This window comes from Sorex fumeus, unplaced genomic scaffold, assembly GCF_029834395.1.
Source record: "Sorex fumeus unplaced genomic scaffold, SorFum_2.1 ptg000048l, whole genome shotgun sequence".
Taxonomy (NCBI): domain Eukaryota; kingdom Metazoa; phylum Chordata; class Mammalia; order Eulipotyphla; family Soricidae; genus Sorex; species Sorex fumeus.
The window spans coordinates 15,082,003-15,094,260 of record NW_026606105.1 but is presented as its reverse complement, the minus strand read 5'-3'; the positions used below and the strand labels follow the sequence as shown (position 1 = coordinate 15,094,260).

The following is a 12,258-nucleotide window of genomic DNA, read 5'->3' as shown; positions in this document are numbered from 1 at the left end:
GGTAGGGGTGGACCCACAGTCCAACTCCTAGATTTTCTACTTAAATTCAGATCAGCTAATGAAAATCTCAGAGCACCCTTTGGCCATGCCTTGCCCGTGAAGAAATGGGCTGGAGGTGACCTTCGGTGGCACATCAAGACACCTTCTGAGTCTCCCAAATAAGCAAGACTCGGTTCACTTGGCCAGGAGTCTAGGCTGGAAGGTGCTCGGGAGGGGGTTCATATGATTCCTGTCCTTGGGGCTGGAGTGATAGTACAGCGAATAGCATGTTTGCCTTGTACACAGCCGACCAGGGTTCGATTCCCAGCATCCCATATGGTCCCCTGAGCACCGCCTGGAGTAAGTCCTAAGTGCAAAGCCAGGAATAACCCCTGTGCATTGCCAGATGTGACCCGAAAAAAAAAGCAAAAGCAAAATTAAAAAGTTCCCTGTCCATGCAGGGGAAAGAAGAGGAGGGACATCACAGGGGTGAGGAAGGGGAGCTCAGCCTCATGCAGCCTGGCTTGGCAGGGAAGTGAACCCGCTATGGGATGGATACCATTGGAGTAGAGACTTAAAGAAGTGGTTCGAGTTCCACAGGGAGCTCCCCAAACTTAGCCCAGCCTGCGTGCCCTGCTCATGTGTGAGACACACACATGAATGCCTGTGCACACACACATTTGTACACAAGTTCACATGTGTGTTCCAGGCACACACACACACACACACACACACACACACGCATAACCTGTACCCTGCTGGGCCACTCTGCATACCTTCCTTGCACTCCAGGGCCACGCGGGACTCCAGGTTGTCCATCTGCATCTGGAGCCGCTTCAGCGTGAGGTCACTCTCGCGGGACTTGCGTTTGTAGGCAATGAGCACGGCCACGATGAAGATGATGAGGAGACCGCCGGCCACAGCGATGCTGACGATGGCCGGGAGGCTGAGTGGGCTGTCAGGGGCGATGTACACCATGCCTGGCGAGTACTCCATGCCACCGACGCGGGCCTGGGGATACACAGCGGGCAATGGGGGATGGGGGTAGGGGCGGCACCTCCCAGGAATGTGTAGCATGCGGGCGGTGGGCAGGAGGGTAGGGACTCAGCCAGCAGGACCACCTTGGGCTGTGATAACTGAAGGAGGGGTGTCGTGGGGTGGAGGGACAGTGGTCCACATGGCTCCTTTCAACACGGGAATCACCCCGCCTCACATTCAGGAACCGATGTTTTGATTGTCACAGGGAAATAGCTCATGATTGTGAAAGTGAAACTGATGCTATGGTAAGCTGCAGTCTCAACTAGGCCTCAGTTTCTGTTTCCCTAAAGCAGGACTTGCAGTTTCTGCTAAACTCCCAGTTGAGTAATTTGCCTAGATAAAGAATTGGGCAGTTGGATCTGGCCATTCATGAGGGTTCACTGCACCCTCCTTAGAAACTGTTACTGTTGTCTAATTGCTGATCACTGTTGTAATAGGGCCGATGCTAAAAACAGACCAGTCTATAAATTGTTTCTTAACTCTGAGCCCTATATAAACTGCTCATGATTTGGAGTCGGGGTCCTTGTCAAGACTCCACTGCATTGGATGAGACTTGGACCCTAGCTCGAGCTCACAATGGCTCGAGCTAGTAATAAAAGTTCTTGTGCTTTTGCAATATTGTGTGTGGACTTGGTCTCTCCATAATCAGGGAATCTGAAACTCAGGCACAACATAACTAGTCTAGAAAGATCCTGGACCACAGAGCCAGGAACGGATTCCTGAGGAGATTCATCCCAGGAGAGGACTGAGCTCAGAAGGTGATGTGACGGGTCTGCCCAGGCCCACAGGAGGAAGTGGTGGTGGAGGGGGCTTCCCTGTGGCAGCTCCTGCCTCTCAGCTCATCACATCAGGCTGTTCCCTAGTCCACCCCTGTCAGCGGCACCTAACACAGAAGGGATGAGGCTGTGCATGACAAGAAGCGCAGGGGTGGGAAGAAACCAGCAATAACGTTTTCTAGCAGGCAGCTGGGACGAAGGTCTGCAAGTCCTGGGCCCCCAGCAGGTAGCAGCTCCCACCTGAACAGAACCCCATGCAGGGACCCCGCCGGCCTCACCATCACTTTGTGCCGCCCAATGAGGTTGGGGGACTCGCAGAGCAGCTGCACGTCTGACACGGTCACGGTGCAGGGCTTCTCCCCGACCAGCACTGTGTAGTTGAGTTTCACGTTGCCCCCAGCCACCGGCGGGATCAGGTTCTTGCCCTGGAAGGACAGAGAAGCCCAGTCCCGGGACCCAGAGTCAGGACCCCAGTCTAGCTGGCCGCCGTGTACTCCCCCCCATCACTCCCCGGCCCCTTCGAGGTGGGGTGACCACTGGACCTCACTCTGCCACGGACTATGCCACTCTCCACTTCCTCGGTGCAAAGTCAATGGTCAAAGTGCTCTTTTCAACTAAAACTGCAGCCGCATGTTTCACTCAGGGAGTCTCAGAGGGGGGTGGGTGAAACCCCTCCCTGCCCCAAGGGACCCAGCTCCGAAGCCAAAATTCCAGAATTAAACCATGGCCATGCTCACAGCTGCTTTCCACACAATCGGGCCAAACCTTATCCACAAGTGAATCCCCAGAAAACCCAGGTATGTAGGGTTCTGTGGCTGAGAATCCTGGGATCAACGGGATCAGGAACAGAGATTCTCTACCCGTGTCTCACGCCCCCCCATCTCTGGCAACTCAGCAATCACACCCATAAGCCACCCCTAGTTGACGCCAGATAATCTCATGATCAGTCACCATCCAGATCACATGTCCTTCTTTCCCAGAAGGGAGGAACATGAGGCTCGCCATGACCATGCCGCTGGACCCTGTGCCAGGCTGTTTCACTCAGGGTGCCCCAGAGGGGGGCAGGTGAGACCCCTCCATACCCCAAGGAACCCAGCCCTGGCAGCCAAAAACCTCCAGAACCCAACCGCCGCCCTGCTCACGGCCGTTCTCCACATACTCGGGATGAGCCTCACCCACAAGTGAATCTTTCCTGGACCACATGGCTGCAGATGCATCCATGCATCACTTCATAAGACACACCCTATCTATATTCCAAGAATATGGCACCGCATTTGATGGAATTCAAAGTAGGAGGCAACCAAACCTTAGAGGGAAATATATTATTTTGGTTCTGCTTTGAGGCAGGGATTGGGGTTTGGGATGGAAACACCTGAAATATGGTGGTGGGAAGGTGGAATGGTGGTAGGATTTGGTGTTTTAATATTAAATGCAATCAAATATTGTGAACTACATTATAAAATTTAAAAATTAAAAAAAAAAACCACCTGCATCCTCAGAAGAATCTGTGTTTCAGAGTGTCATTCAAGTTAGAGTGAATTTGCAGGCGCCAGAGAGATGGTTCAGAGGCTGGTATAGGTGTCGCATGAGGGAGGCCCAGGTCCCTAGCACCACACGACCCCCAAGCACAGAGCTAGCAGAAGCCCTGAGCACCGCCAGTATGGTCTTCCCGCCTCAGCCCCTAAAAGAAGGGGTTTGGCTTCTTCAAATCAGTAAGCCAAATCAAAGAAACTTGGCTTTGATTTGCAGAGCATGGCCCAGGAGGAAGCTGTCAGAGCCTTGATCTCCCAGATTCTGAACTCAGGGAACCAAGATTAAGAGCTGGGTGACTTGCATTCTGACTGCTCTGCTCAGGTCCCCACAAACCATCAAGACTTTTCCTCTCACTGCAAACCCAGAACCAACCAACTCCTGGCTACTCCTCAATTGCTTTTTTTTGCTTTGTTGGGTCACACTCAGCTCAGGGGTTACTCCTGGCTCTGTGCTACTCCTAGCAGTGCTCGGGGGACCATGTGGGATGCTGGGAACCGAACCTAGGTCAGCTGCATGCAAGGCAAACACCCTACCCGCTGTGCTATTCCTCCAGCCCCCACACACCTCAATTGCTAGGAGGGATTCTGATCTTTGAATGTCCTTCCTGCCTGCCTGCTGCCCCCCACCCCGCTGCCTCCTACCTTCAGGATAATGGGTGTGCCTGGCTTGAGCTCCAGGATGCCAGAGGGACCAAAGGCCTCAAAGACGGGGTTGGGGTAGTAGGTGAAGTTGGTCTTGTTAAGAATGAGCAAGGACTGCACGTTGTCAAGGATAAAGCCGAACTCCTCAGGCCTCTCTGTCAGGTCGGATTGGTGGTCGGGCCCCAGGGCGAGAGCAGGTGCCTGGCAGGTCATCTCTGTCTCGTTCAGAACCTCGCAGAGCTACAGGAGACACCACAAAGGGAGACAATGGGGATAGGCCAGGGCAGAAGGCTGTGCTGCTCATCTCTGTGCCCCCACTCCCAAAATGCCAAAGCACCAGCGAGTGTCCTGGGACACTCATTATACAGTGTTGATGACAGGGGCCACAGCAGGTGGTGCCACCACAGCCAGAGCAATCTCAGCAGTGGGTCCCCAGCCCCCTTTGTGTGGGTATGGCTGTGACTGGGGGGTGAGGGTAGAAGAATTAGGGGATGCAACTGCCGAAGCAGTAGCTTCCTCCATGTCTATACACAAAGATGTGAAGACACTCATAATCTGCTCTCCCATCCCACCGCCCCAGTGCTCAGGGGCATGGGCTGTCATGGAGCTTTGGGTCCAGGACAGACCTTCCCCAGCACCCCTGGGGGATGTGAGTTATGGCAGGGTGGGGAGGGGGTCCGTCCCCTCCACGCCTACCAGTCCGTGACTCACATTGATGTGCTCCTTCCCTTCGTGCTTGGCGCGGATCTGGGGGTTCTGAATGAGGTCCAGGTTTGTGCCCCATACGGCGATGGGTGTGTTCCCGCTGGCCAGGAAGAAAGGAGAGGGCGTGTGAATATGGGCACAGGAATAGCAACGGGGCGAGGAAGAAGAGGAGGAGGACCATCCATCAGGCCAAGAACTGACATCACAGACAATGATTGCCAGGCAGCAGGGCCTCGTCCTCCAGGACAACTATGACTAGCTGACGGCATAATAATAAGGACGGGCGTACAGCCCCCCAGGAGGAGACAGGACCAGATGTCCTGGCCATCCTGCACTGAGCTCATCGGGAGCACAGACCCCCGTGGAGGGCCACAGCTTGCAAAGTTCCCTGAGGTCTCCCAGCTGCTTCTCTGCAGCCCCCGTGCCCTCCCCAACCCCTCACCAGGCTGAGAAGGCTGTGCTGCTCATCATGTGCCCTGAGCCCCTACTCCAGAGCACATCCCCACAGGCTCCCCTGAATCCATGTCCAACATCCTGCACCAACAGGGAAGTCCCACCCATCTCCACCTTAGAGGCTTTAATCAGCTGAAATCTGGGGGGTGAAACAGAGGCCTCAGACCGAGGACCCATTCTAGGAATGGAAATGTGAGAGGTTCTGGATTTATTTGTTTGTTTCTTTGTTTTTGGGGTCACACCCGGCAATGCATAGGGGTTACTCCTGGCTCATGCACTCAGGAGTTACTCCAGGCGGTGCTCAGGAGACCATATGGAATGCTGGGAATTGAACCCGGGTTGGCCACGTGCAAGTCAAACTCCCTATCCACTGTGCTATCAGTCCAGCCCCATGAAAGGTACTGGATTTAGATTCCCCCATAACTGGGGGTTCGGGGGTGGGGGTAGGGAGTCTGCTAACAGGGAAGGATCAGGCCACAGGGGAAAGTTTTCAAAAGGAACCAGATGCCGCTGTCCTGTCTTCATGTCAGCCCCAAAGCTGACTTGAGCTTGGCAGAGGGTGAGGGGGGTTGACCTTCTTTGGAAGTCCCTCAAAAGAAACACTTGATCCTCAGTCAGGGACTAGTTTTGAGAAGGATCCAACTAGCTAAGGCAGCTCAAGTGTGATGGCCAATTCTGAGCCCTTCTCTTTCTCTCCATCTTTCTTTTCCCAGTGCTTTACCTCTGCTTCCTCTCATCACCCGCCACATGTGTAAGGTACCTGTGCACATACATGCACACATGCATGGACACCCATGCACGCATGCAGGAAGATGCCAATGAAACCCCGAGAGGTTCTTCTGCCCATGCCGTGTTTGAGTATGGGCGTCTGTAGTCAGCTATCTTCTCAATCTACATCCTCAGCTCAACACAGTCACCCGTCTCCCAACCTGCCCGTTGGTAACCCGGGCCCTTTCTAAGCACAGCTGAGCCTGTAACATCGCCACGAGGAAGCCCTGAATGAAGCCAGCTGTGATTCCTTTGGGGTTGTAGAAGATAAGCACCTCCCAGCTGCCATGACTCTCCGGGTCTCTCTGGCAATGCCTAGAATCATGTTTTTTTGTGAGTGTTGTTGCTGTTTTTGTTTATTTGTTTGTTTGTTTTTTGCCCACACTGGCTGTGCTCAGGGATCAGTCCTGGATGGAGGGGCTCAGAGGACCAGATGCGATGCTGGGGAATGAATCTAGGTTGGTTGTATGCAAGGCCAGTGCCCAACTCATTCTACTATCCCTCTGACTCCTAGAATCACTTTTGACCAACTATTTTCCTTTCCCCTCCCCCTCTCCCCACATCCCCCCCTATATTCCTAGATTCATCTATGTTCAAATCATGGCTAAAGTATTTAAGGTTTGAGTTCACAGAGCAAGTGCAGAGAATGATCTGGTCCCATCTCAACCAAATCTGCCTTTTGTTCTGGGTCTGAGGTCGAGATAAAATGCTCCTTCTGTAAAGGAGGTTTCCCCAGCCACAGGGCTTACTGCAATTACTCCGTGCTGCCCTGGTGATAAGAAAGCAGCTCATTTATGACTTAGGGTGGCTGTGTTCCAATAAAACTTTATAAAATAAAGGCTTGACCCCTTGGCTAGCGGTGGCTGACCTCTGGTTAAAAAGTTGGTCCTCTGTCATCAGAGTGTGGCATTCCCTTGTTGACCCCAGCAGATGCACTGAGCTGAGAGTGTTGATTTAGAATCTTCTAGAAATGCCCTGGGTCTCGCTTTGTGTAGACTTATGGTTTACATGGAATAGCAGCTAAATCCAATAGCTCTTACAGTTTCACATGTGTATACAGGCTCTCCTCACCCTTTCAACACCCATTAGTTATTGAACTTGTAAACTGGCATTGAAACATCACAATGGTGCTCTGCCGCACCGGGTTTATAAACGTTTCCCATGGAATATGTGCTCTTTCTTCAGAGGCAAACCAAAGATTCATTTCTCAAGGTTCCCGCTGCCTGCCTTAGCAGTATTTGATGGAGGACTGTTTAGATACATTTGTAATAGGTGAAAAATAAACCAGATTGCAAAGTCCTTGCTTTTGAAAACCAAGATCCAAGTTGAGAGTCCAAATAATATAACTTCAACTTCAACTGCATTCTATTAACAATGTTTGCATGAGGTCTGCAAACATAGTTGTGTGACAATAGAACCTCAGAAAGGGAAAAGGATTCTCTTTGGACTGGATTCACCCATGACCCATATGGAGACCATCTCTCCTGGTTTCCCTGACACCCCCAAGGCGCTGAGGGCTGAGGAGAGTTAAGGGGGGGAGGGGCATAGGAGGGAGGCATTGTGCAATGCCAGGCATTGTGCAATGAACTTGCCTCTCCCTTAATTTCCTGCACCATCCTGAGGAAAAAAGAAAATTCCTGCACCATCCTGAGGACTGTGGTCTCCTGGTGGTCAGAACTTGGTCTGGTCTTGCTTAGAGGTCAGAAGAGGAAGCTCTGGCAGAAAGGTTGTGACTGGGGGTAGGGGGTGCTCTTAGAGGACCCAGACAGGATGGGGTCCAAGGACTCTCCCAACATTGGTGAGCTGAGGAAGGACAGGCAAGATGCTGGGTGCGGGGGGACTCCCTCCAGGCCACGCCTACCTGACAATGCTCCACTCAGGCTCAATGCGTACGATGGTGGGGTCTTCCACGTACTGGAAGGACAGGTCCTGGTGGTGGATCTTGGCCCGGTCCACCTGCACGGTGAGCGGCATGTCCAGCCCCTCTTCCGAGGAGGTGGTGTTGCAGACGATGGAAGATGGGGAGCGCCTGGAGTTGGAAGAAAACCTTGCTGCTGGGCTCTGGGGTGTCCCACACTGCCACACTAGCTCCCTTATGCCTTAACCTCCCCCACCACTGGGTCCTCTAAGATCCATTGTTGGCTTAAGTCTCAAGCTTGGGTCCTGCTAAGCCCCACTGGAGATAAAGAATCCTACTGAGTCAGTGTTGTGAGGCAATGTCCACCCCACCATTGAAAGCCTGAGACCTGGAGCATGGATCAGTTCTTCCACCCTCTGCCCACTGGCACCCGGTCACCCTGTCCTGCCTTCATGAAGGCTGCATTTCCTCTACATTATCTGTCATTTCCCAGCCTCATGCCACTCCTTGACTGATACACACCTCCCCATGGCCTTCTCTGCTGCATCTGAGCCTCTTCCTCTCTCTCTCCCTCTCTGTCTCTCCCTCTCTTTCTCCCTCTTTCTTCCCTTTCTCATCCTCTTATTCTTTCTCTATCTCTCCTTCTCTCCTTCCTTCTCCCTCTCTCTCACCTCTCTCTCCTCTCCCTCTTTCTCCCCCTCTCTCTCCCTCTCTCTTTCTCTCTCTCTACCTCTTTCTTCCCCTCTCTATCCCTCTCCTTCTCTCCTCCCCCCTCTCCCCCTCCCTCCCTCCCTCTCTCTCTCCCTACCTCTCTCTATCTCTCCCTCGCTCTGCCCTGCTCCTCCCACCACCTCCGCTTCTCTGATGTACCAGTTCACGGTCAAGTCTTCCCAGCATGCTATGCTGACAAGCATCGGAATTACTTTCTCTGCCACATTTGCTAATTTAGGATTTGACCTGGTTGCTTTGAGCCTTGACAGGACCCTCAGTGTAGCTCTGCTCCCAGCCCCCAGGAAATCTTCTGTGGGACCCTGGGTGGCATGGGAACAAACACTGCACCTTTCAAACATACAAGTGTTCATGGACTTGCACTCCAGCCCCCCCCCCCCAAAAAAATAAGTACATAAATCAAACCTCCCTGGGAAGCCATGCTTCTCAACCCTATTTTATGATCATGGCCCCTTACAACCTTGTTTACTTGCTGTACCTTACACTCCTCCTACCAGTTGGGCCCCTAGTCTCATGCCTTGCCCCCCCCAATGGACAGAATGGTCACCTTTGTAATATCACCCTTGGAATATCGCTGGGGTACAGGATGGTGAATATGGCCCCTGGTTGAGAAATACTACTCTAAAGAACCTCAGGAATCCTGAGGTCCTCCCTAGATGGAATTCTGGGGTGTCTGGGGGTATCTGTCTTTCTGGGGCTGGAGGCTGTGGTCTGCAGAGACTGACCCTGACACACAACCCCCAAAGAAGGGAGGGTCTGAGATCCCTTTCCCCAGAAACTAAGAGGAGGTGGTGGCCCTCAGCCTCAGCCTAGCCTAGCTCTTAGGTTCACAAGTTCCTTCAGGACCAGCCCATAGGGGGCAATCGTCCACCCTAGAGGCCTGCACCCCACTTTCTAAAACCTTCTGCTGTCTTTATAGAAACCACTTCCTGTGAGTGTGTGGGAGCTCGCCACCTTCCAGCCTGCAGCTGCTGGCCAAGAAAACTCTCTTTAGCCTGTCTCTCCCAAGACTGAGCCTGGAGAGGTCACGGAATGAGACCTTCTTATTTACCCACCGACCCACTCTCAGCAGCCATGGGGTGCAGCCCCTGCGAAGGAGTTCTGGACTCCACAGTGTCCCTTCAGGCACTCTAGGGGTCTGCATGGTGGGTGGTGAGAGTGCCAGGCAGGAAAGGAGATGCCCACAGGTCTCCAGGGAGCACCAGCTCCACCCAGAAACTTACTGTCCCAACCGGAAGTGAGAACAGCCACCTCAGCGTGAATGAGGCACATCCTGGGTCAGGCAGACCCCCCCTCCTCTCTCACCCCCAGGTGCGTACCTGTGGAAGAGGCAGGGTTGCCTCCCAAACATCACCACCACGTTGCTGCCTGCGTTCAGGTTGGTGCCCGTGATGGTCACTTGGGTGCCCCCGGACATGGGTCCCCGGCTGGGCTTCAGATCTGAGAGTGTCAGCGTCTGAGGAGGAAGTGGTGGGCCTGAGAAGGCTTCTGGGAGGCTCTGAGGCGGCACCCAGGCTCCCCCAACTGCCTTCCAGGATCCTTAGTCAAGAGGGCCTTTCGACAGTTGTTCAGGCTTGTGCAGAAGGGGATGTCTGAGCCCCTGAGAGCAGCAGTTATAGGGAACACACAACAGCGGAGGGCTTCTGGCCCATGTCTACTGATGTCGCTTCATCAGTCAGCATCTGTACACAGTAGACACCAGGGCTCCCTATCCCTGATTCAGAGAGGTGGAGGCCAGTTTCCAAGGTCACCCAGCTACTCAGGGGCTGCCCTCTCCCTCTGAGCTCTAGCTCAGCCCCTCTCTGTCTCTGGTCTCTGAAGGTGACCTGCTCCACCCAAAATCTCCCGAGAGCCAAGCAAGGCAGAGAAGCAGCCAACAGCAGGCTGTGAGGGCACCTGCTTGCCAGAGGCCCAGAGACCCCTGCAAGGGTCAGTGGAGCAGTGAGGAGTGGGGGCTGGGGATGAGGGCCAGGAGCTTGGGAGCTGAGGATTTGGAGTTGCAGTTTGTTCTTTCATTAGCATTTTAATGGAAAGAACTTTCCCCCAGTCCCAGGTGGGAAGCCTGTTTCTGCATTTAAATGAAGGTTTCTCCATCCCCCCCTCCTCCTTGAAGGAAGCCTGCATGGAAGAGGGAGCGGCTCAGCACCCCCAGCAGGCCAGAGACTTCCCTGGGCGGGAGGCCTCAGCAGAATCCAAGAAGCCTGAATGCTGGCAGCCTGGCACGTGGGTACCCAGGGGTCGCGCCTCTGCAGCCTGGCCCTGCCCTCCCAGATGTGGGGCATCTGATGACACTTGCTGACAGCTGGACTCAGAATCTAACTCAGGTTCCCCCTCCTCCCGCCCACCCCCCATCAGCCTGTGTGGACAGTAGGTCTGCGCCACAAAAGATAGGCTGATTCTGATTCTGCCATAGCCCATGACCCAACACAGGCCAGGTGAGGCTGCAGAAAGAGCGTCTGAGCCCACCTCCATGGCTCTGTGTGACACAGGACCTGTCCCTTAACCTCCTAACCATGAAGCCGGGCCCAAAGACCTTAGATCCACAGGGCTCTGAGGGGGTCCTTTTCTGTACGTGGTCCCCCACCCCTTTCCTCACTGTAAGGGGAGAGCTGTGGGTCCCGGGTCAGGGTGCATGTGTGTGCATGTGCCTGTGCGTATCATATGCATGTGTATGCCCACATACATGTGGAAGGTACATACATGTGCAGGTGTGTGGGCATGTGCATTTCTGCACATGTGCATGTGTGGATCTGTGTATATATGTGTGAGCCCGCATGCACATACGAGCACGCATGTGTGCATATGTCTGCATGTGCTTATGCACACAGCATGCGTGTCTGCTCACACCCTCTGGCAGATAATGGCCATCTAAGTACCAGGGTGCTGGAGACACTGTTGAAGGCAGGGCCACTTAGCTGGGGTGGGCGGGGGTGTCCTTGGTGGTAGCTGCAGGGGGTAGAGAGGTACAGTGGGACCCTGCTGGCTTTGGGGGGCTCCTCTCCAGGGCTGCCTGTGTGAGGGGGACTCTGGCTGGCAGAGGGTCTGGAGACATGTTTTAAAGCTGCAGAAATTCCTCATTATTCAGGCTATGCTCCTGCTCATTTCATGGCGGGTTGGCAGGGCCCTTTGGTGTTAGGACTCACCGCCCTTGCCACCAGTTCCCTGTGTCCTATGGGAGGGCCCCAGGGCCAGCATCTGGCCAGACCCCACTGACTTGGCGTCCCTTGGCATGTGGGACTTGGGTAAACACACCCACAATCAGAGGCTGGTCTGTCGTGTAAAGAGAGACCCCTTTTAGACTCTTGAGACCCGTTTCCCACCCCGGTGGTAGTAGGGCCACCATACAAAGGCTCCAGGTTGGGCTGGGGGCCAGACAGGAAACCTGGAGTCCGGCTGAGGCAGCCGAGGAAGCCAGGGTGGGACACCTCCCTTCCGTCTTAGCTAGTGTTTTCACTTTCAGGGATGGTCTGTCCGAGGCAAAGCTCACGCTTCGCCCTCCATTCCTCACACCCAGGCACATGTGTGCCTTCTCCGTATTCCTGTTGGGCCCAGCTCAGGTGGATCAGCTGGTCTTAAGTTCACCCTCTGAGCAAGTTGGCTCCAAACCCAGCGGTCACTAACACGGCTGCAGCCAGGTGGCATGGGTGCCCAGGAGACTGGAGAGAACCTTCCCAATATCACAGGCCGGCAGGGGCACAAGTTGCACCTGAATCCAGGGCTTCAGGACATCCTGACACCAAGCCTTGGGTCTGGGCAGGGTTCTGGGCAGGGGTCTGGG

The 12,258-nt window shown here is 54.1% G+C and overlaps 1 protein-coding gene across 1 annotated transcript in view; it reads right to left on the bottom strand.

The window, feature by feature from the left end:
• Positions 1 to 12,258, bottom strand: part of PLXNA4 (plexin A4) — a 437,042-nt gene that overhangs the window by 53,771 nt on the left and 371,013 nt on the right. Inside the window, exons 15-20 of the mRNA XM_056123992.1 lie at positions 9,800 to 9,936; positions 7,755 to 7,922; positions 4,679 to 4,772; positions 3,968 to 4,207; positions 2,072 to 2,218; positions 756 to 990 (exon numbers count right to left, since the gene is read on the bottom strand). Of these exons, the coding sequence (XP_055979967.1) occupies positions 756 to 990; positions 2,072 to 2,218; positions 3,968 to 4,207; positions 4,679 to 4,772; positions 7,755 to 7,922; positions 9,800 to 9,936 (1,021 nt within the window). The remainder of the gene's footprint in view (positions 1 to 755; positions 991 to 2,071; positions 2,219 to 3,967; positions 4,208 to 4,678; positions 4,773 to 7,754; positions 7,923 to 9,799; positions 9,937 to 12,258) is intronic.